Source organism: Rhea americana, unplaced genomic scaffold (genome assembly GCF_003343005.1).
Source record: "Rhea americana isolate MKP2758 unplaced genomic scaffold, rheAme1 scaffold_182, whole genome shotgun sequence".
NCBI lineage: Eukaryota > Metazoa > Chordata > Aves > Rheiformes > Rheidae > Rhea > Rhea americana.
Genome location: NW_028185950.1, coordinates 83,990 through 110,118, shown reverse-complemented (window position 1 = coordinate 110,118; position 26,129 = coordinate 83,990). Strand labels below are relative to the sequence as shown.

Genomic DNA, 26,129 nt, shown 5'->3' with positions numbered 1-26,129 from the left:
CCCTTCAAAAACCTAGAATGTTTCAAATATTAATGTACTTACATTTATTTTCCTGTGCACTACACAGAGCAACTTTTGCAGTTCCAACAGCTAACCATGAAGAAACAATCAGGCCCACAAAATTGAGCTCATAACTTTCTACTTCGCCACTGATAAGCAGCTACATCTGCACAAGCAAATTARTACTGCAGTCAACTCATCATCAGCTCTCAGCATCTTTGGTACTGTGGGACTCCAGCATCTTCTGCTTCTTAGATTCTTCTACTTTAACTGTATATATTCTTTACACAGACTTTTTCTTTTTTCTTTTTTTTCTTTTTTTTTTTTAATGGAGCTTCAAGAAAATCTTAATTTTAACTTAACTTTGTCTAGTTTCAGTCATTGCATTTATTCCGCTTACAGGTATTCAAGCAAGAAGAATTTTGTATTTTGCCAACTGATTTTTAACATTTCCATGACCAGCATTTGAATTCCGGTCTCTGCAGGAGGCAATTCAGGGGCTGCCCTAGCCTTCTTCACCAATCCTCAAYCCAGCTGCGAGCTGCTAGTGCCACCTGGAGTTTAAGAGTTCCACATAATTCATGCCACGTCCCAGAGATACACAGCAACATTTGGCCATACAGCCTGAATGGGTGTGCATCCACCAGCACAAAACTCTGGGAAATGTCTTTTAGAAGTATATCTTATTTCCAAAGTCAGGACATCTAAAAAGCTCAGCACTAAGCCAAGTTGAGGGAAGAGCTCAAAACAAGTACAAGAAAACAGTCCAAGAAGAGCTAGCAAAAGCCACCAAGTGCTTTTAATACCTTAGTCTCAAACAAGGTTAATAAGCACTTGAAAAGCCTAGTCTTCAATATTTTCCCCTATCCTAAAGTCAGCTGCCTGATTTCCAATACATACTGAAAACAAATCAAAATATATTTTTGTATCAGACAGGAAATCAAAGCATGAAGGGATAATGGGGCCRCAGCAGCCTGCACTATTTCTGAGATGGGCAGTCTCCTAATATCACTTGCCTTTGGATTTAGGTAAAACAGACATCGTAGACACCATAGCGCTAAATTCTAGGCTTATTTTAACTATTAAAGCCAGAACGACCCTACTGGGCTACAGCAAAAATCATACCTGCTATACGTAGTACATGCTCAACAGAATAATTTCTAGCATGTTAGTAGGGTCAGCCACTAAACAACATTAATTCAGGTCCATTACGCTACATACCATAAAGTTACAGGAAAAACAGTTGCATATAGTAGAATAGTAGTTTCTATTCCTGTCTTAATTAAGAGAAGCACACCAAATAAAAGCTGAAGCACTGCTCAGCATAACTAGAACTCAGTAGGGATGGTAAAAAATGGCTGTCACTGGGRGACATCACATATGACCTTGAAATCTTTTGAGATGAGTCAGCTCACTAGAAAAACAATGCTTCTTCCAGCTTTCAGCCTTCACTTTTGTATTCTGCATGTCAAATTATGGTTTTTCTCCATCTGACCAGCAACAGCACCAGCAAAACATTTGGCAGGTCAAAAAGTGGTTAAACTCTATTAACGATAAACAACCAGAAGAGAGCACAGGTCTCTGCATTACTGATGTAGTTGCTTTATAGTAGCAGCAGAACAACGTAAAAGGTAATCAGTTTTTTGCACCATTAAACTAATTACGATTGATAGAGGACATGGAAAGAACCCCCAGTGATTCACAACGGGCTTTTTGCAGTCACCTTTCCTATTAGGACAGCAGCTCAAGGCTCCCTGGCAAGCTAGGGCAGGATTTAAATGCATTTCCTGAAAAACAGCAAAGGGCCTGACAACCAGGAGAAGTTCCAGAAAGGCAAAACCCAAAATATTCATGGTATCCAGACCAAGCATAAAAACTTTCAGCCCAGCGGGGACTGTTCTGAGAACCTACAAACAACTGCAGAAAGCAAATTGGAACATATGCTACATCTCAGCTAGGCTACGTTTACTCATCACCACAGGAAACATTAATAGCAAAGGTTTGTTTCTATTTTCAGTTTATTTCATGTCACCTACCTAAACAGATAAAATCTACCAAAGCATAAACATAGCAAAATGGTATCACTGCAAATATAACACGCACAACCAAATACTTAAATTGTCAGTCTTTCTCTCTCTTTCAAGCTATATCTGTTACCTGGAGGCACTAAATAGTTTGTGCTGAATTTGTATTTTATGCAAGATTGAGCGCTGACAGAGAGGGAGTCAGCATTTCCTAATACAAGATTGGTTACAACTTTCAAAAAGCAACTATTATTACAGAATAYCTTTAATAAAAGTATTTACAAGCAGACAACTAAAAGGCCTTGCACCTATACAACTCAATAGTTAAGATTACGTTTAGCCAAAATGTAATGGCAGCACTAAAAGAAAACTATAGATCAAGCAATTCTCCCTTTACCCACAAGCAGCAAGATAAAGTTGCCTGAAGATGAATATGAATAAAAGGAGCAACTGTTCCAATAGCTGAAGAGACGCTGTTCAAAGGAAATGTCCATTATGCAACTACGACATAAAGGAAGAGCCTTCTTCCAAATTATAACTACTGTTTTTTCCCCTTCTCTTTGGCTAATTATGCCCTTAGGGATAATCCTGAAAAGACAGTGAACCTATACCCAAAACAACCAGTTATTGCTAAATAAATCGTGTGATCTTTTGAATCTATTGCACTTGTTCTTTTTCTTTTGGAATGGTGTCGAGGGAAGGAGGCAGTTGTTTTATAGTCATATAAGCCTCTCTTGGTGTGATACTTCTAGGAAAAAATGCTGCCTGACATCTGAAAAGAGAAGAAAGGCAGGTTCTCCTTCACTGTAGAGCAAACATTAAAAGATTATGTGAGTACAAGAAGAAAGGAGAAGGGGGTTGCATCAGTAAGAGCCAGTTTTAACTGAAAAGATACAGGCACACTAGATTTAAGTCTTTGAAATTGCTTATTTACCTAAGTTGAACCCATCCAGTTGATCCAATGCTGGCACAACACTGGATGTCCAAAAAAAAAAAAAAAAAGGTAGAATTAAGTACCTGCAAAATACAGCTCTTCATCAAAACAATGAATTCTTGTCCCTGGAACATCATAATGAAATCAGTTCAGTGGGAAACCTGCCTTCCTGTCAAAAAATTATGGTAGGGAAGTGACCTTCCTCCTAGCACTGTTTATTTTTCAGATATGACCACTTTTTATATACCACTAAAAAGGCACCATTTCATTCACTCCCCCAAACTGAACCAACACAGACTGGGTCAGAAAACATACTGGTGCATGAAWCTTCTGACCACCATTTACCAGGCCGTAGCATGGGCTCGACACAGAGCAATGCAATGCAAAGAGCCCCCAGGGCAGTGCAGTACACCAAAAACCTCCCACTCCCCCCTCAGTAGTCAGTACCACWGGCAGTCTCCATACGCCTTCCAAGGTCCCCATGTCTCCAGGCAAAACCCAAGATGCCTGGTGGATACGGGCCACCCTGTGATGGGGTCAGTGACCACTCTAACGTCTCAGGAYCTGCTGCAGACAAGCACGTTCCCCTCCTCACTGCCCATCTCCAGACAGCCTTGCCTCTTGCTGCCCACGCCCTCCACCCCTGCTAGCCAGATTCACCTCTTCTCCAAACATCCTTGCAGGCAGGCAGGAAGATTAAACTTCTAGGTCAAATAGAGTACTAAAAATAAACAAATAACAGAACTCTGCAATATTCCTCAAGCTACTCTGCAGCATGCTGCTCTGCAATTGTCACCACATTAGTCTTTAGAATCAAAGCCAAGAAGATATATTAAACCATCCACCTGACAACCTTGCACTGGTTCCAGTCAGCACTAGTGTAGCTATGGACATGAAAACACAGCAAAGTCACTGCTACTTTTTGCTAAGTCTTGCTTTAAAGGGTCCTTCCTGGATTATTTCATTCAGACCACAATTTTAAAGATTGTCTCTTTACTTTATAGGTGTGCTGAGGTTAGCAAAAAAACAAAAACAAGAAAAACCACACACACAAAAAACAAAAATCAACCAAGTATGCCTGCAACTTGATGGGCTGAAGAGAGCACTGGTCACCTCCAAGAGCTCAGGCTGAAGAACAGCTGAGATCCTGTGGAGCAAGGGTGTTGCAATCCCACAGCTGCTCAACTTACAAAAAATATGAGAAGAATTTCAAAGCCCAGCTCTACAGTGAAGAGCAAAATTGCAATAAGCAAAAGTGCCTTTTCAGAAGCATCAGGAGAAAGACTATCGATTTAGCTGGCAAGACAACCAAGTGCTCTCTCATGCTAAGAGAGAACAGAGATTAGACTAACTCCCATCAGTTTCTATCTGCAGTGACAGAGTAGCACAGAGAAGCTCACATAACCCTTCTGGCTTTGGCACTCAGAACTGAAGCTTTTGAAATGTGGGGCTGTCAGTCTCTCTTCTCATACTTGCTTAGGCATATATTTTTTTGCAGGGGGCATTTTTTTTAAGGCATTAAGTTCATTAACATTGTTCTCTGTAGTTCATGGAGAACTAATGATCTGTTTTCCTCTAATGGATCATTAAAATTAATTTGAATGACTTTCTTTTCTGGAAATAAAGTTGCAGTATTGAAATCTGAGTTTGAAACTGAAATAAAAAGCAGAGAGACTAAATGAAAAAGTTAGAGGCAAAGTYGATCTTCAAATATCTTTTAGGAAACTTACATCTTGGGAGCTAAAGGCATGTAGTACTATCTTCTTCCTGAGCTGACCTAGCAGAAACAAACTCTGTGAACCCAGGTGGTTGTATACATAATTCGGTGTACTCTACCTTAGGTTCTTCCCCTGTTACAAATCAAGCAAAAAGGATCCGTTCTCAACTTCTGTCCTACTTCTGGCTAGAATCTACCATGAGGGACAGTCCAGAGCAGTATCTTTCTTTATTTTAAAGAACACTAGTCTTTTACTTGTTCTGTCAAAAAATCTACCACTAAGACTTCAAAGTTTGATCCAGAGTCTAGTTGTTACAGAACCTCACCTTGTTTTGTGAGCGCTTCTCTCAGAGCTGCAGTAATCATCTCTCTCCTTTCACCCTCCTCCTTTCTCCCAGTGCTCTCTTGAGACAAGCTTGTTCTGCCACCTCCTTCCTCAAGCTCACGCTCTTTCTGTTGAAAGACAGTGAATTACAACCATTTAGTTTCAAGCATCATGTTCTAAACACAGTGGCACAGTTCAACTGCTCCTGATAGACCTGCTAAACTTGAAACCGATGTGAGTGACCACATACGAATTCTGCATTCATGCAATTCTGCATTTTACCTCTATCTACTTATGTCTGGTCTTTCAGTAATTTATGATACCTTTTTGCCATGTCTTTCACAACACCTAATAGTAGCATGGCAATAAAGGGATATCTCTAGGATATTTTAAGAAACATGGGTTTGAACCTCATCTGAGAGCCAGAGGGACTCCAAGATTTAAATGTTTAATCCAAATGCTTCGTAATTCCACAGTGACTTCATCTCTCCGTAGAGCACGAACTGGAGGAAACAAACCATTTTGCACCCAAAATGTGATCACCTTACGTGGAAAAATAGGAATTGTCTCAGACATTTTGGGCAGGTCAAGGAAGAAAGCCACATCACTAAAACGATTAAAACATTCAAAGAATTTACAGACTAGAAACCATACTCTTCACAACTAATCTAGAAGGCCAATTAAGTGCACCATCAAAATTCAATCCTCAAATGCCCTGCAAGTAAAGCCTGTTCCCCCAGTTAACACTAGACATACTACCTACAGCATCTCACATAAGTTTGGCTTCCAACAGATGCAGCCTAACAACCATATTTAGGTACTTTGAGTTTAGCTGCAACCCAACATAGGAGTATCATGTATTAGCATAAATTTAAAAGAAGGAGAAAAACTCCAGCACATAAAAAATTGTGACTCCCCTGCTGTATAAGTGTCACTTCAGAGATTTTTGAGTATTTTTCATGTCTGCACAAAGCAGCATGAAAGTAAATAATTACTTTGATATTTCATGGAACTCAATCTGTCAATTCTTTACGGCTTTTGCAGTATTAGAGAAGCCAGGGATAAACAAAGACCAATGGAGAACATTTTGATTTCCAAAAACCTGAGGTTATTTCATATTCAAATCTCTTTTGTGCCAAAGACATCAAGAAGTTCAGATAAATGCTTCCAGTCTGAGTCTATCCCACCAACCGTTAGCATCACTAATGAAACCAGTGCTCTTTACTTGCCAAGCTTTGTGCTCCTCAGAGAGAATAATTAGTCATTCCTAAACACATACACAGATTCCTTTGCATGTGAGCAAAGGTCCTGAAAACTATTAAAGGCGACTCAGAAGAAAAAAATGCAGGGACTCTGAGGTCCAAGAAAAATATACATTTCATAATGGCACCTGAAAAGGGCAGAAGAAAATGAAAACATTTAAAGATAGAGTCTATCTTTCCTACTCATTCTGAATAATACTTTATCTACAGTTTCAGTGAGATTGTGCAGGAAGGTATTTTCTAATGACCAGTATTACAGTGTGGGTCTTACTGAAGAAGAAAGCTGTGCTCAACTTACACTATCTGCTCAAAATCAGTTTTCAGGTAGAAGCACACRATTTTATCAGTTTTTGTAATGCAAACTTCTCTGAAAGGCTAGTTTTTTAAAGTATTTGTATATGCATATGAATGAGCTTTTAAGTCCAACAGAAAACTGTGATCAAGATGTTCATATGGTAAAAATCAATATTACTTAAAAGACTCTCATGTAAGCAAGAAGGAAACAAAATTGTCTTTTAACTATTAAATCTTAAACAAAGAGCTTCTCAAAAAAGCTATTTAACCCAGAACTAGATACTTCCATCCATCTAAAAAGGAAAGGCTCTCTTCTTAGGACAGATATCCAGAGCAAAACACCACACAGTACTTGTAAGTGGACGCTTCCTGGTCCATAGACACTACTGTCTCATGCCAGGTTAATTCTCCYAGAAGGACACAACATGTTATGGAGAATATCATAATATTAAACACGCAGTGATTCACCGTAGTGAAAAAAACATCCTATCTTCAGATACAAGCAAAAAAGTCTTTCTGAATTAAAGGTCCTTTGCATTTCCACCTGCACATCGTGTTTTTGCTGCAGTATCTGAGGAAACACCAAACCCAAACACCAATAAATAAAATTGCCTTACTGGCAGGGTAGAAACACATTTATTTCAATAATCTTTTCCTTACAGAGATAATTTTTCCCCTCCTCCATCCTGATGTGAAAGCCTGTAAATAGAAATAATCATTTGTTTTTCTCTGAACTGCAATATCTGACTTGTTCTATTTGGCAAGTGATGAGCTGCAGACGTTTCTTGTTGGAAATGGAATTCACAGCTCTGAGTTTTACTTATTTGCTTAATAAACCTTTCATACCTATTACTTAGAATTTCAGTGAAGAGTACAAAAAGCTAACTTTGCACAATGCAGACTTCTCAAGTTCTGGTGATTTAGCAGAGAGCCCTATAATAAATCTAAGGCAAGTAACTGTCTTCCCATAACAAATCAAGCAAGTGGTGACAACAGCCATCTTTGCATGCCCTTGAAGTATTTTGCTGCCAAAAAACTGAGTTGTCTTCTACTCCATATTCATGGAGAGAACAGGTAGACAGGAAAACTTTGGAATTCRTTGAATTTCTTAGTAATTCAAGGCCCAAGGTAGTTCTTGCTGCAGGCTGCTAGAATTTTTGCCAATGTAATTCTGTCAGACCTGAATAAAAGCAAGCGAATCTCATGGGTAAGAACTTATGATGACCTACTCTATAGGTGAAGGCAAAAATTTCTTCCTTTTATTACCACAGAGGCACCACAAGACACAGTCAGCAAGTACTTTAMGGACAGGCAGAGGAAGCCCATTTCCTGATGTGTTCAGCAGCGGGCATTGGACACAGCACAAGCCCAGAAAGGATTCCCTGCCGAGAGAGAGGCTTTGCTGCCTTCCTTGACATATCGCAGTTTAAGTGCTTCAAAGGATTTCCTACAAATATGTCTAGGAAACGGTCACATTCATATACRGTCAAACCATACAACGGAATGTGCTACTGCCACTTTTCTTTAGAGAGCTCTCTCCAAGACACTAAGGTGCCTGACTGCTCCGGGTGTTTTCTGTTTTATTATGTCAAATGCTTTTMAAAGCTCTGGATTGCAGGGAAAGAAAGAAGGTATAGAAGAGGGAGAAGAAAAGCAAGGGGAATAAAAGCACATTCCAAGAGCAAGTATTCTCTAAACTAACTTAAATTAGCCCTTTTGCTTCATAACTCTATTTATTGAAGTGCCACAGCTAAGTAAAGTGTGTTCCCTGAGTAGTTTTTACTCCTGGAAAGGAAACGACAYCCACAATATCCCAAATAGATGGTTCCAATTGAATTTCCTTCCTGCTTAACCTCCCAGCAGACAAACAGGGAACTCTAGAATTGTCATGATTTATAGCCTCATCCAAAGATGGGCATCTTTTAATAAATAAAAGATCTAAGAAAACAGTAACAACATCAGGGGCTGCAGCCAGCAACAACACAACCAGAACTAAGGAAAAATGCAGCAAAGGTTGTCAGAAAAAGATTCCTTGGAGCAAGAAATATTAGTAAAAGTTCCACAGGGGAGTGGCTGAATGAAGTATTAAGTTCATAAATTACGTGCATGAAGAATAAAAAGCCATGCCAAGCAGAGTTTTAGAAGCAATACCCCAGTAACAAGAGGACTGTTAGAAAGGCCAAATTTTTTTTTTCCTAGTTCAGGCTCAGGTATCAGTGGCTTTATATGTTCAGTAGATATCAGGCAGCACACACAAGTGGCATTGGTTTCCTTACATCTTCCCACAAGACAGAACAAYGTGAAGGCTTGAACAGTGAAATTCTTCCAAAACAGCCAAAAGAGCACACAAATGCTGGTCTGCTGTGGGACCTTTCTCCTCCCGGTGAAAAACACCACTTGTCACACAAATGAATGCTAGTGCATGGAAACAGAACAGCAATTTGCTCAATCCATGGACTAAGTGCCCCATCAATTTTGCAGCAACGTAGAATACTTTAAATTGCTGTCAGTTATCAATAAAACCAGCTTTGAGTATTTGTAATGAACACAAAGGCAAATACTGGATTCTTGGATGAAGTAATCAGTGAACCAGCAAACAACCTAACAGTAAAAAAAGCTTATTAAAAATAGCTACTAGAGTCTACGTAACCACAGATCACACATCTACTCCAAACATCACTGTCCAGTTAAGCACAGAAGAGTGAACTGAAACAAAAATGCTGACAAGACAATATGACAGCTAAGAAACAGGGAACTTTGCAACCCGTTACTTTGCAATGGATTAAACTAGGAGGTAGCTGGACTAAAAAAGAAAAGAAAGAGGGAAAACACATATTTTCCAGAAGTATCCCTAAAAATGAAGACAACCCTAACAAGATCTAACAGATACAAACAAAAGAAACTGGCTAGAGATTTTCTCCTGGAATAGAAGCCTTTGTGAATTTTCAGCAAAGAGGTGAAAAGAAATTCCACCCACATCTACCTTATTATGCTATATAACTAACACGCATAGGTCCCTCACATCATTCTCCAAGGCAGCTGTTAGTAGCTGCCATCAAAGGAAAGGCTGGTATTCTAACAGACCTGCAGATCATGCTCTGTAGAGGAAAATCCATGTTCCCTTTTGTTTAGAAAAATTACTACTGAGATTTTGACATGCRTAAAACAGTTCTGAGAACTCACTTTAAAACCCAAACTCAGGCAGACAAGTAATGACAGAAGCTTATGCTGCTATCCAACTGAATCAATTTGCAAGAGGCACTGCACATCTTCCGTGAAGTGCAGAAGGATAAATGATCCCACCAGCAATGCCCATTTCCTTGTCAGCTCAACAGCAGCCAGTATTCTCAATGACAGAGAGATTCCCAGATTGCAACTCTAAAAATATATCTGCAGGGCTAAAGCAGGGTCATTAACAACCCTTCRCTGTTCTGCTGCAGGGAAGATTTTTATAAGGATGCAGCTAAATCATGACTCCAAATGTTTYACATGCTTCTTCATGTCTCTGTTGACAGTTGTTAGATTTGGGGAACTTCTATGGACACACTTGTAAAGTAGACAGATTTTTTTTTCAAAGGAAGCAAAAGAATCAAAACTAAAAGATGTTTGTCTACTTCCATCTACAAATAACTAGCTCCTATTTGAAACCTGTATCATATTTGCATTTTTATTACTTCCCTCAGTGCTACATAACCACAACTAAAACCTAGGAGAACATGATTTGACAAGAGCGTCCCGAAATGTGCAGCCTAAAATCAGTACGACTTTCTGCTACAGTCCATTCTGTTGTCACACACAGCAAGTATCACACATGCTTTTACAACACCTTGCTGCAYTTTGCAGATTCTTCATCAAATGGTTCTGTAAATGACTTCTCAGCTCCACTCCATTTCTTTTCCTTAAATCCTAGACCATAAGAAAGGACATTTCACTTCAACATCAATCTTTCCAAGTTGTCAAAACACCACATACACATTAAAAAAAAAAGGAGGGGGGGAAAGCAAAAGGATGATGAATTTTTATTCTGTAATCACYTCTGATGTTAGAATCAATCTCCAGTGAAGAAACCAAGCCAGTGTCAGTTACAGGCGCATTTCCTAGTAATAATATCTGTTATGGAAAGGACAGCCCTTGTAAGCAATGAAGCTGGCTGGACTTCAGACTATTATTTTATACTAGAAACCCCAAACGCCTTCCAGAGAAAGTAAGGCGTCCAGTATGTATGGGTACACTAATACAACTTAGATGGAAGGGAGAGAACCAGTCAGTTCTCTTACTAAGCCAAGAGATGCAGCTTTTACTTGGYCATTTACCCGCAAAATATTAGTGCAACTTATTAACAACTGCTAAGAGGCAATACACAACTCCCACTTCGGTTAGTCTTCTCAGGAAGATCATTTGGCTAGAGACTACATTTAAGTTCACCATCAGCAGAAGCCAGGATTAACTGGAGAGCAACAAGGGAAACTCCAGATGTGCACTTACTCCTCCTGCCTCCCACTTCCCCAAGCAGAAGCTGCATCCAAGTCTTTCAAATACCCAGAGTAACAGTTCTGGCCTGCGGCCTCTGCAGTGTTTTGCATCATCCAACTTTTCAGAAATATTAAATGAGAAGAYGCAAGATCATGAGAAAACAGCTGTAAAGCCAAAAAAAAACGCCTAGTTTCAACTATATCTACTATATCAATCTTCATTCACTATAAGATAATATAAACTAGTCAGTTAGGAAAAAGGATTAAGATCTAAGAACCCTGCAGAACATCCCTCAGAYTCAAAGTCCATCTCTCCAAAAATACAGGGCAAAGAAAAACCAAAAGGAATTTGGTGCTTTATCCTTTCAACATGGACACAGCACAGTACCATATGCTGTTGCACAAGCTGATTTTCCAGTGCAACCTTGTTTCACATCTGGGTSTCCTCTGCAGACTTGTTTGCAACATATGAGATGCAACAGCATTCCTCCTTCCAAAATCCTCCATCTGTTTTTGTCCCAGTAGTACTGATCACAAGACAAGAACAGGTATTTGTCCCTGCCTTGGTCAATAGAGACACAGTCCAAATTAACTGAGCCAGATTACCTGACTACATACAGACCCAAACTGCCYAGCCATGAACTACTGGTTTAGAAGCTCTGGCTGCATGTCAGTGGCAAAAAAAGAACCAACATGATTCCCCATACAAAAGCCTAACTGTCCTATTAAGGGAAAAATCCACAGCATGGTTTGGGGCATAGGTAAGAAGTCTGCACAACACAGGCAGTTTAAGGCCATTTACAAGCTTCAATCCTTCTGCGAAATTGCGGTATTACTACTTCCTTTCTCCTATTCTGTACTTTTTTGTTTAGAAGCCTTACAGGAGAGGCTCTGTCTCTTCYGTATAACTTCACACCACCTAGCATGATGCAATCCCCATCCCACAGTAGGCCTCTCAGGCCAACAGGGATGTCAAGATACCGGCTCTGATGTGAATATAAGGAAAGGTAGCAAAACTGTGGTTCACCTTACAACAGGAAAGAAAAGCAGCTCTCAAAGTTCATGACCAGTATTCAAGCATCACTTCCTCCAAGCTCAAAAGGGGTGCATCCCAAGGAGAAAGTCCAGCCAAGTGGGTAGGAGACCTGCATGGATGAGCAAGGAGCTCCTGGAAAAACTCAAACAGAAGAAGAAAATACACAGAACACGGAAGAGGGGACAGGCTACTCGGGAAAATTATAGCAATGCAGCCAGAGTACGTAGAGATGCAGCAAGGAAGATAAAGGCTCATTTGGAATCATCTCTAGCAAGAGATGTCAAGGATAACAAGAAGGGCTTCTTCAAACACATCAGTAGCAAGAGGAGGACTAGGGAAAATGTGAGYCCACTACTGAATGGGGCAGGGGCCTTGGTGACAAGGAATACAGAGAAGGCAGAGTTAGAGTGCCTTCTTTGCTTCAGTCTTCACTGCTTTAAGGCAGCCCTCAAGAATCCCATAGCCTGGAGATGACAGAGAAAGCCTGGAGAAAGGAAGACTTTCCTTCGGTCAAGGAAGATAGGATTAGAAATCTTCTGGGCAAGCTTGACATCCACATATCCATGGGCCCTGATGGGATGCAGCCACAAGTGCTGAGGGAGCTGGCAGGTGGTGTTGCCAGGCCGCTCTCCATCATCTTTGAAAGGTCCTTGAGAACTGGAGAGGTGCCTGAGGACTGGAAGAAAGCCAATGTCACTCCAGTCTTCAAGAATGGCAAGAAGGAGGACCCAGGCAACCATAGCTGGTCAGCCTCACCTCCATCCCTGGAAAGGTGATGGAACAGCTCACTCTGGATGTCCTCTCCAGGCATATGGAAGAAAAGAAGGTGATCAGGAGTAGCCACCATAGATTCACCAAGGGGATATCGTGCTTAACCAATCTGATAGCCTTCTATGATGGAATGACTGGCTGGGAAGGTGAGGGGAAAGCAGTGGACGTTGTGTACCTTGACTTCAGCAAGGCTTTTGACACTGTCTCCCATAACTTCCTCCTAGATAAGCTCACGAAGTGTGGGTTAGACGAGTGGACAGGGAGGTGGATTGAGACCTGGCTGAATGRCAGAGCTCAGAGGGTCGTCATCAGTGGCGTGGAGTCTAGTTGGAGRCCTGTGGCTAGTGGAGTACCCCAGGGCTCAGTACTGGGTCCCATCCTGTTCAACTTCTTCGTCAATGACCTGGATGAGGGGRCAGAGTGCCTCCTCAGCAAGTTTGCTGATGATACCAAGCTGGGAGGAGTGGTTGACACACCTAAGGGCTGTGCTGCCATTCAGAGAGACCTGGACAGGATGGAGAGCTGGGCGGAGAGGAACCTCCTGAGGTTCAACAAGGGCAAGTGCAGAGTCCTGCACCTAGGGAGAAATAACCCTAGGCACCAGCACAAGCTGGGGGCTGACCTGCTGGAGAGCAGCTCTGCAGAGAAGGACCTGGGAGTGCTGGTGGATGACAAGCTGACTACGAGCCAGGAAGGCCAGTGGTCTCCTGGGGTCCCTGAGGAAGAGTGTTGCCAGCAGGTCAAGGGAGGTGATCCTGCCGCCCTACTGAGCCCTGGGGAGGCCTCATCTTGAGTACTGCATCCTGTTCTGGGCTTCCCCATACAAGAGAGACATGGAGCTACTGCAGGGAGTCCAGTGTGGGGCTACAAAGATGATCAGAGGACTGGAGCATCTGCCCTATGAGGAACAGCTGTGAGAGCTGGGCCTGTTCAGCCTGGGGAAGAGAAGACYRAGGGGGGATCTTATCAATGTGTATAAGTACCAGAAAGGAGGGTGTCAAGGGGACRGGGACAAACTCTTTTCAGTTGTCTCATGTGACAGGACAATAGGCAACAGGCACAAACTGAACCACAGGAAGTTCCGCCTGAACATGAGGGGGAATTTCTTTACTGAAACAGGTTGCCCAGAGAGGATGTGGAGTCTCCTTCTCTGGAAATATTCAAAACCCACCTGGATGCAACCCCGTCTAAAATGCTCTAGGTGACCCTGCTTGAGCAGAGAGGTTGGACTAGATGATCTCCAGAGGTCCCTTCCAGCCTTATTCATTCTGTGACTAGGAATGCCATCAGGACAGAGAGGCAGTACACTTGACAAGACAAAAAAYGTGTACTTTTGGAGTTGAGAGCCACTTATGACTGATACCAACCACAGGGTAGTCATGACAGATAAGGTGAAATTTTGATCAGAGACTGCACGTGGACAGGTTTACCAATAACTTCAGTGCTGAACAACTGATCTGCAGGGTCTATCTGGCAGAATGTCAATACCTTTACAGTACCTCATAACACTTCATTCAAACACATTTATTTGGCAACTGATACTGAGCTTCCACAAACCATCCCTGCATTAGTCTCTCCATGGAGGTAGCAACATCAAAAGGTCACTTCCTCAACACCTCTCCCACTAATTACCAGCAGCAGGTAATTACTGTGCACACAGATTTGTGGACTCCTGTTCAGTTGTGTTATTTAGCTGGCAAAAATCTTAAAACATGAACAGGAAAAAAAACACACAGACACACACCTGGATAAATGCTGTACAAAGTTTCTGTGAGAAATGGTAAGCAGATGATCTGGAGTGCTGCAAGCCAAACCCTAATCATCATCTTACTGGGCACCCCTACGTTTTACCTGGGCAAGACAATATTTCAAAAAAATCTCAGAGTTGGTCATCACTTAATTCTTTTTAAATAGCCAAGGTGCAGAGAGCACAGACTTCAACACAGGAGAAGGAAGAGAGAAATGTCCCTGCAAGAATGCCAGATTTTAGTACTAGTTTAAATCTTATTTCCAGGTGTAGAATTACTCTGGATTCTGAGCCAGAGTAGCAGAGGTCAAAATCTAGCCCAGAGACTGAGCTGTTGAAAATAGAGCACATTTTTCCTCTAGAGATCTTTCACTCATTAAAAGTTAGAGAAACTTTTTGGGGAGCTCTAAATTTGCACATCATTTTTAGGTGTTTAAATCTGACAGCTAGAGTACCCCAGACTTACTCAATTAGATTAAGACACACTAATATTTGTTGTACACAGCAGAAGCTTCTGCCTGTAGCACCAGTTGCATACAGCACGTTTTTTTTTTTTTTTTTTTTCAAATCTTGCATCTTAAATCTGTCAATCTTAAAACTCACTGTTCCAGTATGAGGAAAACTCCAGTCAACTTTATTAGAAGTTTCTTCAGCAAATGACAGCAACATTTGATGTTCCATAGTAGCCATGTGCTCACAAGTGAACACTAAATATTTGAGTAGTGTCATTTACAATCCCAGTGGTGGTAAATGGCTATTCTCCCTAAAAAAAGAAAGATTCTAAATTATCCAAAGCGATCAAACAACCTAATCTGTGACAGATCGAGACACAGCGGTAAAACAAACTTCTTGAATAGACTCTCTAGGACCATGCTTTTTTTCCCCTGTAAACTCCATCTCACTCTCACCCTCTCCCTCAAATATACACAGCCCTTATGTATTTACATTGCAAATGTGACTGCGAGCATCATTAAACTTTGTTTTGGAAAATGAACATTAATCTCAAAACTGTGTCAAGAAAATACGCCCATCTGACTACTCTCCAACCCATCCAAAAATATTAGGGTAGTAGTATTATTATCCATGTCTGTGGTTTATAAATATGAAGGTTAATAAAGGCATTTCATTCCTTAGGAACCAGTCCAGATCGATCTGTCTTTCTACTTTATCACAATCTCYCAGCTGTGAGAGATAATCTACATTAAGAAATGGTGTCCCAATGGTGTCCCAATGATTAATAGCAGTCTCCCACACCACAAACATACCCATTAGATTTTACATTCATCTGATAAATATATTTCAGGGGAATAGCTTTGGAGGATAAGGAAAGTGCACCACATTTGTGCAACTTAAAAGCACACTTAGATATTAAATCCACTAAGAACAAATCTTATCTTCCACTGCTGCATGAAAGTAGTTCTAAGAATAGGCCCAGGTTCTCCGCCTAAAAAGCAACAAGCTGGAAGGGTAGCAAATGCAGAGAAAACCCAGAACTTAACTTGCCTGCACCCAGCCCCGTCTAGCATCACAGCTCTGGATCACCAACAACAGACCACACTGCAGATGCCCAAGAGAAGCAATGTCAGAGTGGACAGTGATGGCACAATCTCCTAAGCCCCCTTTTGGGCCACTGTTGTTTTATGCCCTGCTGGACTGTTATGCCTAACAATCTATTCTATGAAAGCTTAAGTGTAATCTGTACTGATGTAAGCAYTTGAGTCCATTTCAGAAGCCTGCTAAGGCTACCTATAGCTATTTCTTGGGGCAGCAAGTTCCAAAAGTTGTGTTTTACCAAGAAAAAAGTACTGGACTTTAGCAGCTAGTTAATTCTTCCCTCTATCAGATGTTATGAAAAGAGATAAACTGAAGGTGTTATTTATCTCTTAACCAGTTCTTACATATCTGAATAATTTCCGTTTGACATCCCTTTACCAGTCCCTGGGCTCAGACTAAGTGTGCAGAAGGCATCATCACCTTAAACCAGGTTCCTTTATCCCAGCTCTTTGAAAAAAACATCTCTTCCACATCTCCTGAAGGGAAAACCTATAATAGCTACGACAATACCAGGAAGAGATGTTCTGGCATTCATCTTGCACTCCTGACGCCATTCTGATCCAAAAGACTACAAGAATCCAGTAGCAATCTCAAGCCCTTTGGCAACACTTTGTTAAACACAATGAAGCCACAGTACATGGAAAGCAAACTGTAAAACAAAATTCAGTCTAGATTTCCATTAAGTCAGATAACAGTAGATGGAACTTCATCCAGTAATATTAAGCTAAGATCTCTACCTGCAGAGATCTGAGCAAACATTCATTAGATATACTTGCTTCCACAGCATCACTTGCTCTGACCTCCCATAAAAAGCAGGACAACAAGATTCATGACTATCTGTGACTGCACATTTGTCTTATCTGCTAGCACTTGTCACAAGAGGCAAAACAAGCCTGCAGAATAGATCAGATTTGGGCCCTAAAATGTCTTGAAGTTCACCGTACTGCACAAAGCAGAACCTGCTATGGTATCTTCCAGACCCAAAGGAGTTAATACATAACAGAAATCCATAAAACTCGTGCTGTAAACTTCAGGCACATTTTAAATCCAAGTAACTGTGGTACAGAGATATGCTTGGAATAAACCCCAAAATACCTAAGTTTTCTTTAACCTTACTGCCTTGGATACAAGTAGTCTAGGTACAGGAACGCAAAACACTCACCTTTATTGGCAGGGACTACAGAGAGATAACAGATTATGTGAGTGTTAAACACAAGAAACCAAAAGACCGAAAAAACCCACAACACTTTAACATTCTGTAAGAGAAAAATATGCTAAAGGAGCTGCAACTCATCTGAAAGAGCATTTTCTTATTGTACAAATTCATAGTCACTAAAGTAAGTACATAACTTAAGAAACCAAAACATATCAAACCCAACCAACTATATGTTCCAGTTTGGAAGCAAGAAAGCCTGATCACAATGAATTACTGTCATAAATGCAAATTCTCCTGCTCTTCAATATCGCTACTTCAGCATTTATTTTCATTAGAGTAAATAACTGTGCCTATGGGATCGTTTTACAATTCAAGTGTTTGCACAAACCTGTTGGCAAATCAATGCGTACAATCCCAAGAGATTCACCACCAAGACAGAGTCATTCATTCTCCAAGCTAATGAAACAGATAGCCATCAGTTCAGGCTCCCACATGAAACATTTACACAGCTACATCCAGCCATCACTCTGGAAACGACACTTCCATTCAAGAGAGCTGAGGATTTACACCACAGTCACCACCGAAGGCCCTTTCTCCATTATCTGCTGTGGTTACAGAAGCATGAAACTAGAAGCTTAGAGTTTACCTAAGCAAATCAGCCATGCAGAACAGAAATAAAGAGGCCAGTAATGAGAACTATGTTGTTTATGATTGCAAAATTATTCTAAAACTCTGGGTATGCCTATGGCAGGTTAGTTTAGCAGTTATCAGTCACAGACAGCTGCTGACCTCTTATCCCAAAGTTTTAGAACTTTGCCTCATCAAGTGAGTTGACAACAGCTCATATCCGTAAGGGCCAGGCCATTCCTATGCCAGAAAAGAATATATTTCCAGCCCACACCATCAGCCCACATATGGGTGGCCGACACTATAAGGATCTACCTATTCGCACTGTCAAGAGGTAGCGTTCAGCTGCCACAACAGAACAATTGTTTGCCACCTCCTCCAAGGAGGAGGCAGATGATCAGAAACTGCATCTTGCAGCTCTAGATGAACATTTGTGCTCAAATGGCAACCGTCCCTCAGAACAGAGGCTGCTTACATCAGAGCCACAAGAACATGATCCATACCAAGATCCTGCACGCCTGCTATGAACAACGTGGACAGACGTAGCAGGATATACAGGCCTCCAACACTGCATGGAAAGTGACAAGCAACCTAAATACTGAGGGAATGTGTCTATGGTTTGGATCATACTAGAGCCAAAATGGCAGACAGCAGTGAATTTTCAGTGTCTATTTATAAAGCCATAAAACATTGGGATTTCAGCTGTGCATACTACCAGCACCACGAAACTGAGAAGTTAAGAGCTAAAAGAACTTTACTGCTGCGACCATTTCTTCATCTATAAACTTATCTGTAATCCATATTTTTTCTCCTGTTTACTATTATATTTTGACTTTGGTGCTGCTATATTTTATTAGTCAGTGAAAACTCAAGGATTAGTTTTTCATAAAACTGTTGGATGAAGGCACCTTCCTTCCCTGGTCCCAAATCATCTCACAAGGCATGCTACCACAGAAAATGTGGTTTGCTTTTTGTCGGTGACCTCTAGTGGTGAATGCACACCAGTGTGGAGAAAAGGGACCACCACAGAGCAGGATTACACAGCAAAAGTTTTTTCATCCAAATGAAAACCAGACAGTCCAATCATTCCTCTCAAGCAGGAGAGCTGATAACTCTGCTCAGGGATAGCAGCTCCCATATAGTGGTCTGACTCACCCCTAAGTTAATGGGAGAGGGCTACTCTCCTAGTGTTAGTTCTTGCTACAAGCAGCAGGATACGTTTTATCTCCTTCCCATTCCTTAAAGGACAGAGATCCCCATATTCCTCTTGTAAGCTCATTCTCTCCTCAACATCCAGCTCTCTGGGATCCAAGGCCTGGCCCTGCTTTGTAACCTTGGCTCAGATTGCTGAGAAAACAGTTAAGTTTTGAGAAAGAGCTATGGAAGTCCATATAGCAGAGGCATGCAAGATAAGGCAGGTGTGATTACAGAGGCAGGTTTGCTGAGGTAGTAGCTCAAGGGTTCAAGCAGAAAACCAAAGTGAGAAGATTACTAAGGGGGAAAAACAGTCAGCAGATGGCAACCCAGTACATACAGGTCTATTCTGGGGCAGAACAGAAGCCAACCCTATCCCCCTCTTGACTGAGGACTGCCTAGCCAAAGACAGGGTGATGAGAATACTAGTGTTTAGCTCAGTAACTCAATCATCACTACTTTCTGTGCGTGCTAACAAAAAACAAGAACTACAAAAACAACCACACACCACAGTTGAAAGCTGCGTATCCTGCTTGCAGACTCTTTGAACACAGCAAAAGGAACTTGAATGGTGTGGCACAGAAAGAGGTGGTAACACCCTGAAACAAAGGAGGAATTAGAGCCTTCTTTGACAGGCCTGAATGTCAGATCAAGCTCACTGGCCTTCTCTGTGGGCACAGCACCTGATCTGAGCTCAGCAGCAAAAAACAAGGAGCAGAAAATGCTGCAGCAGTCTATGCTGCAGCCTCAGTTGTAGCTCTGCTCCCTTGTCAGGGCATATACAATACATGTCTGCACCTCACATGATCCACCTGCAGCTAGATATAGTAACAGGATCTGTGTTTAGACACTGGACTGTGAATCACAGCAGCTGAGATGCAGACAATGACCTGTGGTCTWAACTGTAGAGGTACCTTCTCGCAGACTGAATTTCATCAATAAACAAGTTCCAGTCCTGGTTAACTAACACCTATATCCAACCCACCTCCAAATATGTCTTTTTGATCAGGAGCTCAAGTACCTCATGCTTTGCTCACTTTAGTAGACCCTGCAGGTCACAATCCAATCAACTGATCAGTGGCAAAGACGTGGTGGTTCCATGCTTGCTGTAATACCAGTACCTTAGCTTTCTTCATGTGGCTCATGATTTTGCCCAGATCTTCAACATCTATGACAGAATTTGTCTCACCAGCTTCCTCAGCATTAGATTCCTCCTCACTAGTGGTTTCAAAAAACTCCTCTGCCTGTGTAGGAAATCAGAAAAAAAAAGTTAGGAATGTATTTGCTGTATTAAACATAAAACCATCACCTATGATAGTCAAGGAAATTAGCTTTTTTCATTCAGCAAAGACTTCTGAAAAAACAAGGAACAGGCTAGCACCAACCCATATGAGATGCAGCTACATACTGGTAAAAGCCTTAAGCTTATTTTTAAGAGCACAATAGTACACAAACCATCTGAAACTTAGTCCAGAAATCCCGCCTCCAGGTTCATACTGTTCTTTTTTCTTCATTTGTATACCTAATCACACAATGAAAAGTGAAACAGAGGCATCTAACTCCCACTGTAGACTATGAAGATCTGGAGTCCTAAGCCCCTTTACCTCTTTGAAGTATTGCTCTCTGAATGAATAGGAAAAAAACAGTTGCTTTCCAAGTCAAACTCTTCACGGAACAGAAATGTCATCTCTCTTTCTGTACACAGCTAAGGCACAGCATGACAGCACTGATGTAACAGCAAGATTTATTCCTCCTGTTCCTGCAGCAGCCACACTTTCAAACCCACTCAACTAAAGAGTCACTATTTTCTGTGAAATTCTGCATGGCAACAGCAACCATGTCTAATCCACTCCAAATAGTTTGCAGGGAGGATTAAAATGCCATAGCAGCTCTAGGTCTCACACTGCAGAATGAGAGATGTTCCTTATCCAAAACCTGCAATTAACACATACACTCCAGAAGAAACATAAGTGATTAGAGCAGACTGGTTCAGAGGAGATACAGGACTTGCTCAGATAATACTCCCCAAACTGTCTCCAGAAAAACAGAATGCAGGCAAATCATCCAAGCAACCAGTTGAAATGGGAGCAGATTAACTGCTCAGAGGGAACTAAAGGGTTCACTCTGGCAAGGGGCATAAGCAAAGGCTCTGATGAGAGCTCAGACTCCCCTAAGCAATCATAACATTCCTCCCACACAACAGGAAGGCCCTCTCGTCACACAAATGCAATTCAGTCTAGGTCCACCACTAGGTCTCTGGCCCTTCTTCTTGGGCAACTTATTCTAGCAGTTATCTGCTATGAGAGCTCACCTTTCTCCCTCTACTCSCCCACAAGGTTCCCCTTCTGAACTGCAGGAGAGAAGTCAAATAGCACTCCAAGGAGCACTGATCCAGACCTGATCAAGATGCTCCTCTTAAAGAAATAAGGTCTCACGGATTTTGGTGCTACCTCAGTATTCTCGTACTCTGACGCCCCATATTCACGGTCTGTGCTCTCCTTGCTCTGCTTCCCTTGGGATTTGCACTTCCCTTTCTTGCACTTCCTACTGCAGGGCTTCTTCTCGCCTTTGCGGAGAGCCTGGAGTCGGCTGAGGAACTTTGTTTTCCAGGCTTCAAAGTCAGCCTCGATGCTGCCATGCTTGCTCTGCGCCACATTGCAGTCCCCCTCTGCACGAGTCATAACACGGCTGGCACCGAGCATCCACAGCCACCTGTCAGTATTTCTTCCAACCTAGAATGGAACCAAAGTTAAAGAAAATTTAAATGAAGCCCAAGTTAAACAATACCAGTGACTAGGAGAGCAAGAACCAAGTCTGGAAATAGAGTTGATGAGCTGTGCAGGCAACAGAACAGCAAGACAGGGACTTTTGGCCTCCCTCTCACCTGCTGATTCAGGGCATGGCCACAAGACAGCCTCTGAACACCACCACACATCCTCAGGTTCTCATCTAAGAAATACCTCTCCTATAGAGATAATGTGACAGAGGTGAACTCTGAACTAGCCTCTTTCTGCAGCAATCATTGGTCAAAACGTCCATGCACATAACATCTCATGGGGACCCAGCTGAAAAAAAATGATGACGACAAATCACATCATTTTTCTTCTTTCAGGTTAGAGGATCCTAATCACTGGGCTAAGACACTTCCAGAGTTTTGAGTCTCAGAATCCAGTTATGTACATGAAATGCTGAGAAAGAAGTGCTCTAAACTAAAAAGCAGCAAGTCAAAGGTTTTACAGTACTACATCTTCATGCACTGACAGAAAGCTTTCAGAGCCTGGAAATCAGTAGGGAAAAGTTTACCAAATGTATTCTCATGGTCACTACAAAAACCTCCCAGATTAATGCAGTACTTATGGGACTTCTCTCTTTCCAAATTAGAAGGGCAATACACTTGCTTCAAAGCTGTATTGCCTGTAGCCCAAACCCAATTCCTATTGAAGTCCACATAAAGGCTACAGTAGGAGTTGAATTCTCAGACCTTAAGTTTTGCACCAATTAATGTATCAAAGTGTGTTCTCAAAAGAGTAGCAGTAGTATGACTCTCCCTAATCTTAAAAAACTACCAGTATTGCTCAAATTTTTTAGAATTTGAGAAAGCCTAGCCATGCAGAAGAGCAAAAAATAATGGTACATGGGAGAAACTTACCGTGTTGTAGTGATCAACATAAACTGAATTTCCCAAGCCAAACACAGCATATTTCAGGCCTTTCAGATACATTTTGCCAAACCGGAAATCATTTGCAGTCTCTTCTAACCATTTGCAGAACCATGCTGCGTTCTCAGTCGGTTGTCCATCTGTGTATGTAGCTACCAAGAACACACAGATGTTCCTGCTGGTTGTCTGATAACAGTAAAGGGAATAGAAAAGATCATTGCATTTTTCAGAACGCTTTACATCAGGAAGAAAACTGTAACACATGGACAGCCAAAACATATCAAAAGATTAGATTTTTACTAAGTGAGTTAGGAACCTTTGAGGTAGGATGGCACAAGTGATAATCTCAGTGGTGGTAAACAGCTATCCTTCCTTCTAAGCCATCTTAATTTAGCTGAGATAGAAATCAAGCTATCTTCCCCTGCCAAGCAAGCACATCGTGGCAAAATAGAACGGCACACCTATCTTCCCTACTTCAATCAATAGCTTCTTAAGTAGACTCTTTCAGCAATAGCCTTTGGTAGGTTGAAAAAGTAACTATTAATAGAAGGAAAAGAAAATAATAATTTTAAACAACCAAATATTACTAAATATAAGCCTGCCTCCCAGGAAGCTGCTAACTTACAAACTGAAGGCTGCAGAACTATCACTATATACTTGTCCTGTTTTTGCACTTTCACTAGGTGCATATCGTCAAGAAACAACAGGAGGACTTGAGGCAGCCACTGAGGCAACTCAGATAGGAGAGAAATAGCTAGTTCATACAAATCAGTGTCAGAATCATAATATTCTGTATGATCTTCTCCTAGCAATTTTCACCATCCAAGTATTTTCTGCTGAGGGTTGACAGACTCTACTCATCCACACAGAAGAAAAATAATTTCAGGGATTTCCAGGATAATCCAACAGGCATACAGTAAAAAGAGGAAAAGATCTTTCACAGTCCCAGGAAAAGTTTGTATTTATTATTCATTGAGGCACCTACCTCCTCTGCTAAACTATCATCTGGATCATAGTCTCCCATATTAATGACTTCTGCAGCCAAATTAAGGGAAATAACTGCATCAGCCAGACCTTTGGCAAATCTCTGAAGAGAGAAATGTAGAAAGTTATTAATCACTTCAGCCCAACTACACTAAGGGTCAAATGGATTCTGCTATGCCCACTTGCCAAAGAAAGAACATGGAAAGAACACATGACACTGAGAACTGGACACTGCACATGCCATTTCCCCTTCACCTCCCCCAGTTCCCCCCTCCAAACTTTTTTTTTTTTTTTTTTAAGTGAAATATACTGACAGAGAAAAAATAAAATAAAAAGGTAGATGAGTTCAGTGACTAATGACTTTTGTATGCACGCACACACACACACGAAATCAAATATCTTCTTGATGAAGAAAACATCTGAAACAGCATTTTTCTCTACAAGGAAAGAAGACCTGCTAGCAAATTAACAGTATATGTAAGAGCATATTTTAAACTTCATAATCAACACCTCTACTGCGTTCCTCACTTCAGCGAGAGAAGTGGGATTACTGTTATTCTTACATATTTTGACTTGTGATCTTTCATGTTGAGCCAATGACTTACAACAAGCTAGTGAAATCTCCAACAAACTTTCAGATTTTTACTGTGCAGTGTTTTTAAGGTAAGCAGTTTACTTAAGTCTAACAGTATTTTGTGTTAATGCCAGGCACACGAACAGAAATAGCCTGTACCTTTGCTGTCCCAGTTTGAGATCCATAGAAAATCTTTACTCCAGCCACACAGACCTCTTTTGCCTTCAAGGTGGCATATCCATTTACAAGTTTGTCCTCTCTTACTTCAGCAGAAGCTGGATTCCCATTGAATTTTTCATCCTGTAAAACAACCACAGTGTTGAAGACATCACCCGACTTTTTCTTCCACCAGAAGCACTTCACTAACATGCATGAGAAGTTTTTACCTTCCTGACTAAACTAATCCCACTCCCATCCCCAAATTAGTTCATTCTTGCTATTAACTTCACTGGAAACACAACTTTGCTTCTGCCCAGTGTTTTCAGAGCAATCTAGACTGACACATGCTCTTGGTAAGAGAGTGAGAAGTATTCAATTAATATCTGTTCCAACATCAGAGTAACACGGAYGATTAGTTATCCACAGTCATGGTATAATTCAGATTGCGAATTATGACCGTCAAGTGAACTAAACTACCTTTGGGTTTTGCATAGCCTAGACGGCTGGCAAAGTACCACATTTTACTGTACCAGTCGGTACCTTCACACAGCAACTACTTGCTTCTGCACACTGATTTTGCAGGCCTTTTCAGACAAGAAAGCTTAAACATTCAGTTACCTTCTGTCTGTTTTTACTGGTGAAGAACTGAATGCAGATCCAAATACTGATCCCCAAAGCAACAGAAGAATAGATGTAAAACCGGTATAGCCACAAGGACATCAGAGAAGTAGAAAGGAAGTTCCATGGATCCATTGAGACATCTAAAACTAGAAGAAACCATGGTTTTAGCAAAAGTAGATTCCTTCAAGATAAATTTAAAGATGAGCACAAAAAAAAATACCCATAGTCTCATACTGTTAACTGTTCTCCAGCTTTGCAGAAAACACATCCTCCAAAAGCAAAATAGCTTTGGCTAAGGACAAAATACCACTACTGAATCAAGGACCCTTCAGCTCCTCCAAAGCATCTATGCAGACTGAACTTCAACCACATATCCTGGCTAACATTGCAGACTGTCACGCAACAACACTGGGTTTTTATTATATAGGACATGTTCCATTATAAGGAAAGGTATACTTATGCTGCGCTACTTCCTGAAAGTAAGAAGCCCTCACAAAACATCGCCATGCATGACTGGTCTCAGCCTTGCAAAGATTCCACGTGTGCAGCACCCCAGAGCAATAAAGGACCATTTCAAGGGGAAAGTTAATCATCTGGTCAGAGACCACGCACATAAGCATTAAAAACTATTCTCGTGATGACAACCACTTTGATAGACCGAGCTTCAAGGCCAGTCTGAAACCTGGAGTCAATGGAAAGTATTTCTTTCCTCACTGTTTTAGGTGGCTGAGCTTCTTCTCCAGAAGAAGACTCTCCCGAACTGACTTTAAAACTCAAAGCACGCGAGGCTGGCTCCAGGCGGACTGCTTGCGTGGCCTCTGCAGCTACTAACCCAGCAAGACACTCAAGAGCGTAAACAGGGCTCGTCCGTTCCTCCAGCCCGCCCGCGGCGACAGCGAGCCCCGAAGGAAAAGGGCCGAGGCGGCCGCAGCGTCCTCAGCCCCTGCGGCGGCGCGTAACAGCCTCCTCCGCCTGCCCCTGCCGCCTCCCCGCGAGCCCCGGCCCCGGCGCTCACCGGCG

General features: G+C 41.6%; 1 protein-coding gene across 2 annotated transcripts in view; it reads right to left on the bottom strand.

Moving 5' to 3' along the window:
* The window catches only part of LOC146597493 (S-adenosyl-L-methionine-dependent tRNA 4-demethylwyosine synthase TYW1-like), a 114,416-nt gene extending 88,487 nt beyond the window's left edge, over window positions 1-25,929 (bottom strand). The window contains exons 1-8 of one of the 2 annotated variants that reach the window (XM_085302013.1): window positions 25,824-25,929; window positions 25,107-25,255; window positions 24,489-24,629; window positions 23,757-23,858; window positions 22,763-22,957; window positions 21,564-21,845; window positions 20,235-20,357; window positions 5,002-5,128 (exon numbers count right to left, since the gene is read on the bottom strand). In XM_085302013.1, coding sequence (XP_085158139.1) covers window positions 5,002-5,128; window positions 20,235-20,357; window positions 21,564-21,845; window positions 22,763-22,957; window positions 23,757-23,858; window positions 24,489-24,629; window positions 25,107-25,241 — 1,105 coding nt within the window. In that variant the 5' untranslated portion in view covers window positions 25,242-25,255; window positions 25,824-25,929. The remainder of the gene's footprint in view (window positions 1-5,001; window positions 5,129-20,234; window positions 20,358-21,563; window positions 21,846-22,762; window positions 22,958-23,756; window positions 23,859-24,488; window positions 24,630-25,106; window positions 25,256-25,823) is intronic. The other variant, XM_085302014.1, reaches the window with a different exon arrangement.
* Between the last annotated feature and the right edge of the window lie 200 nt (window positions 25,930-26,129).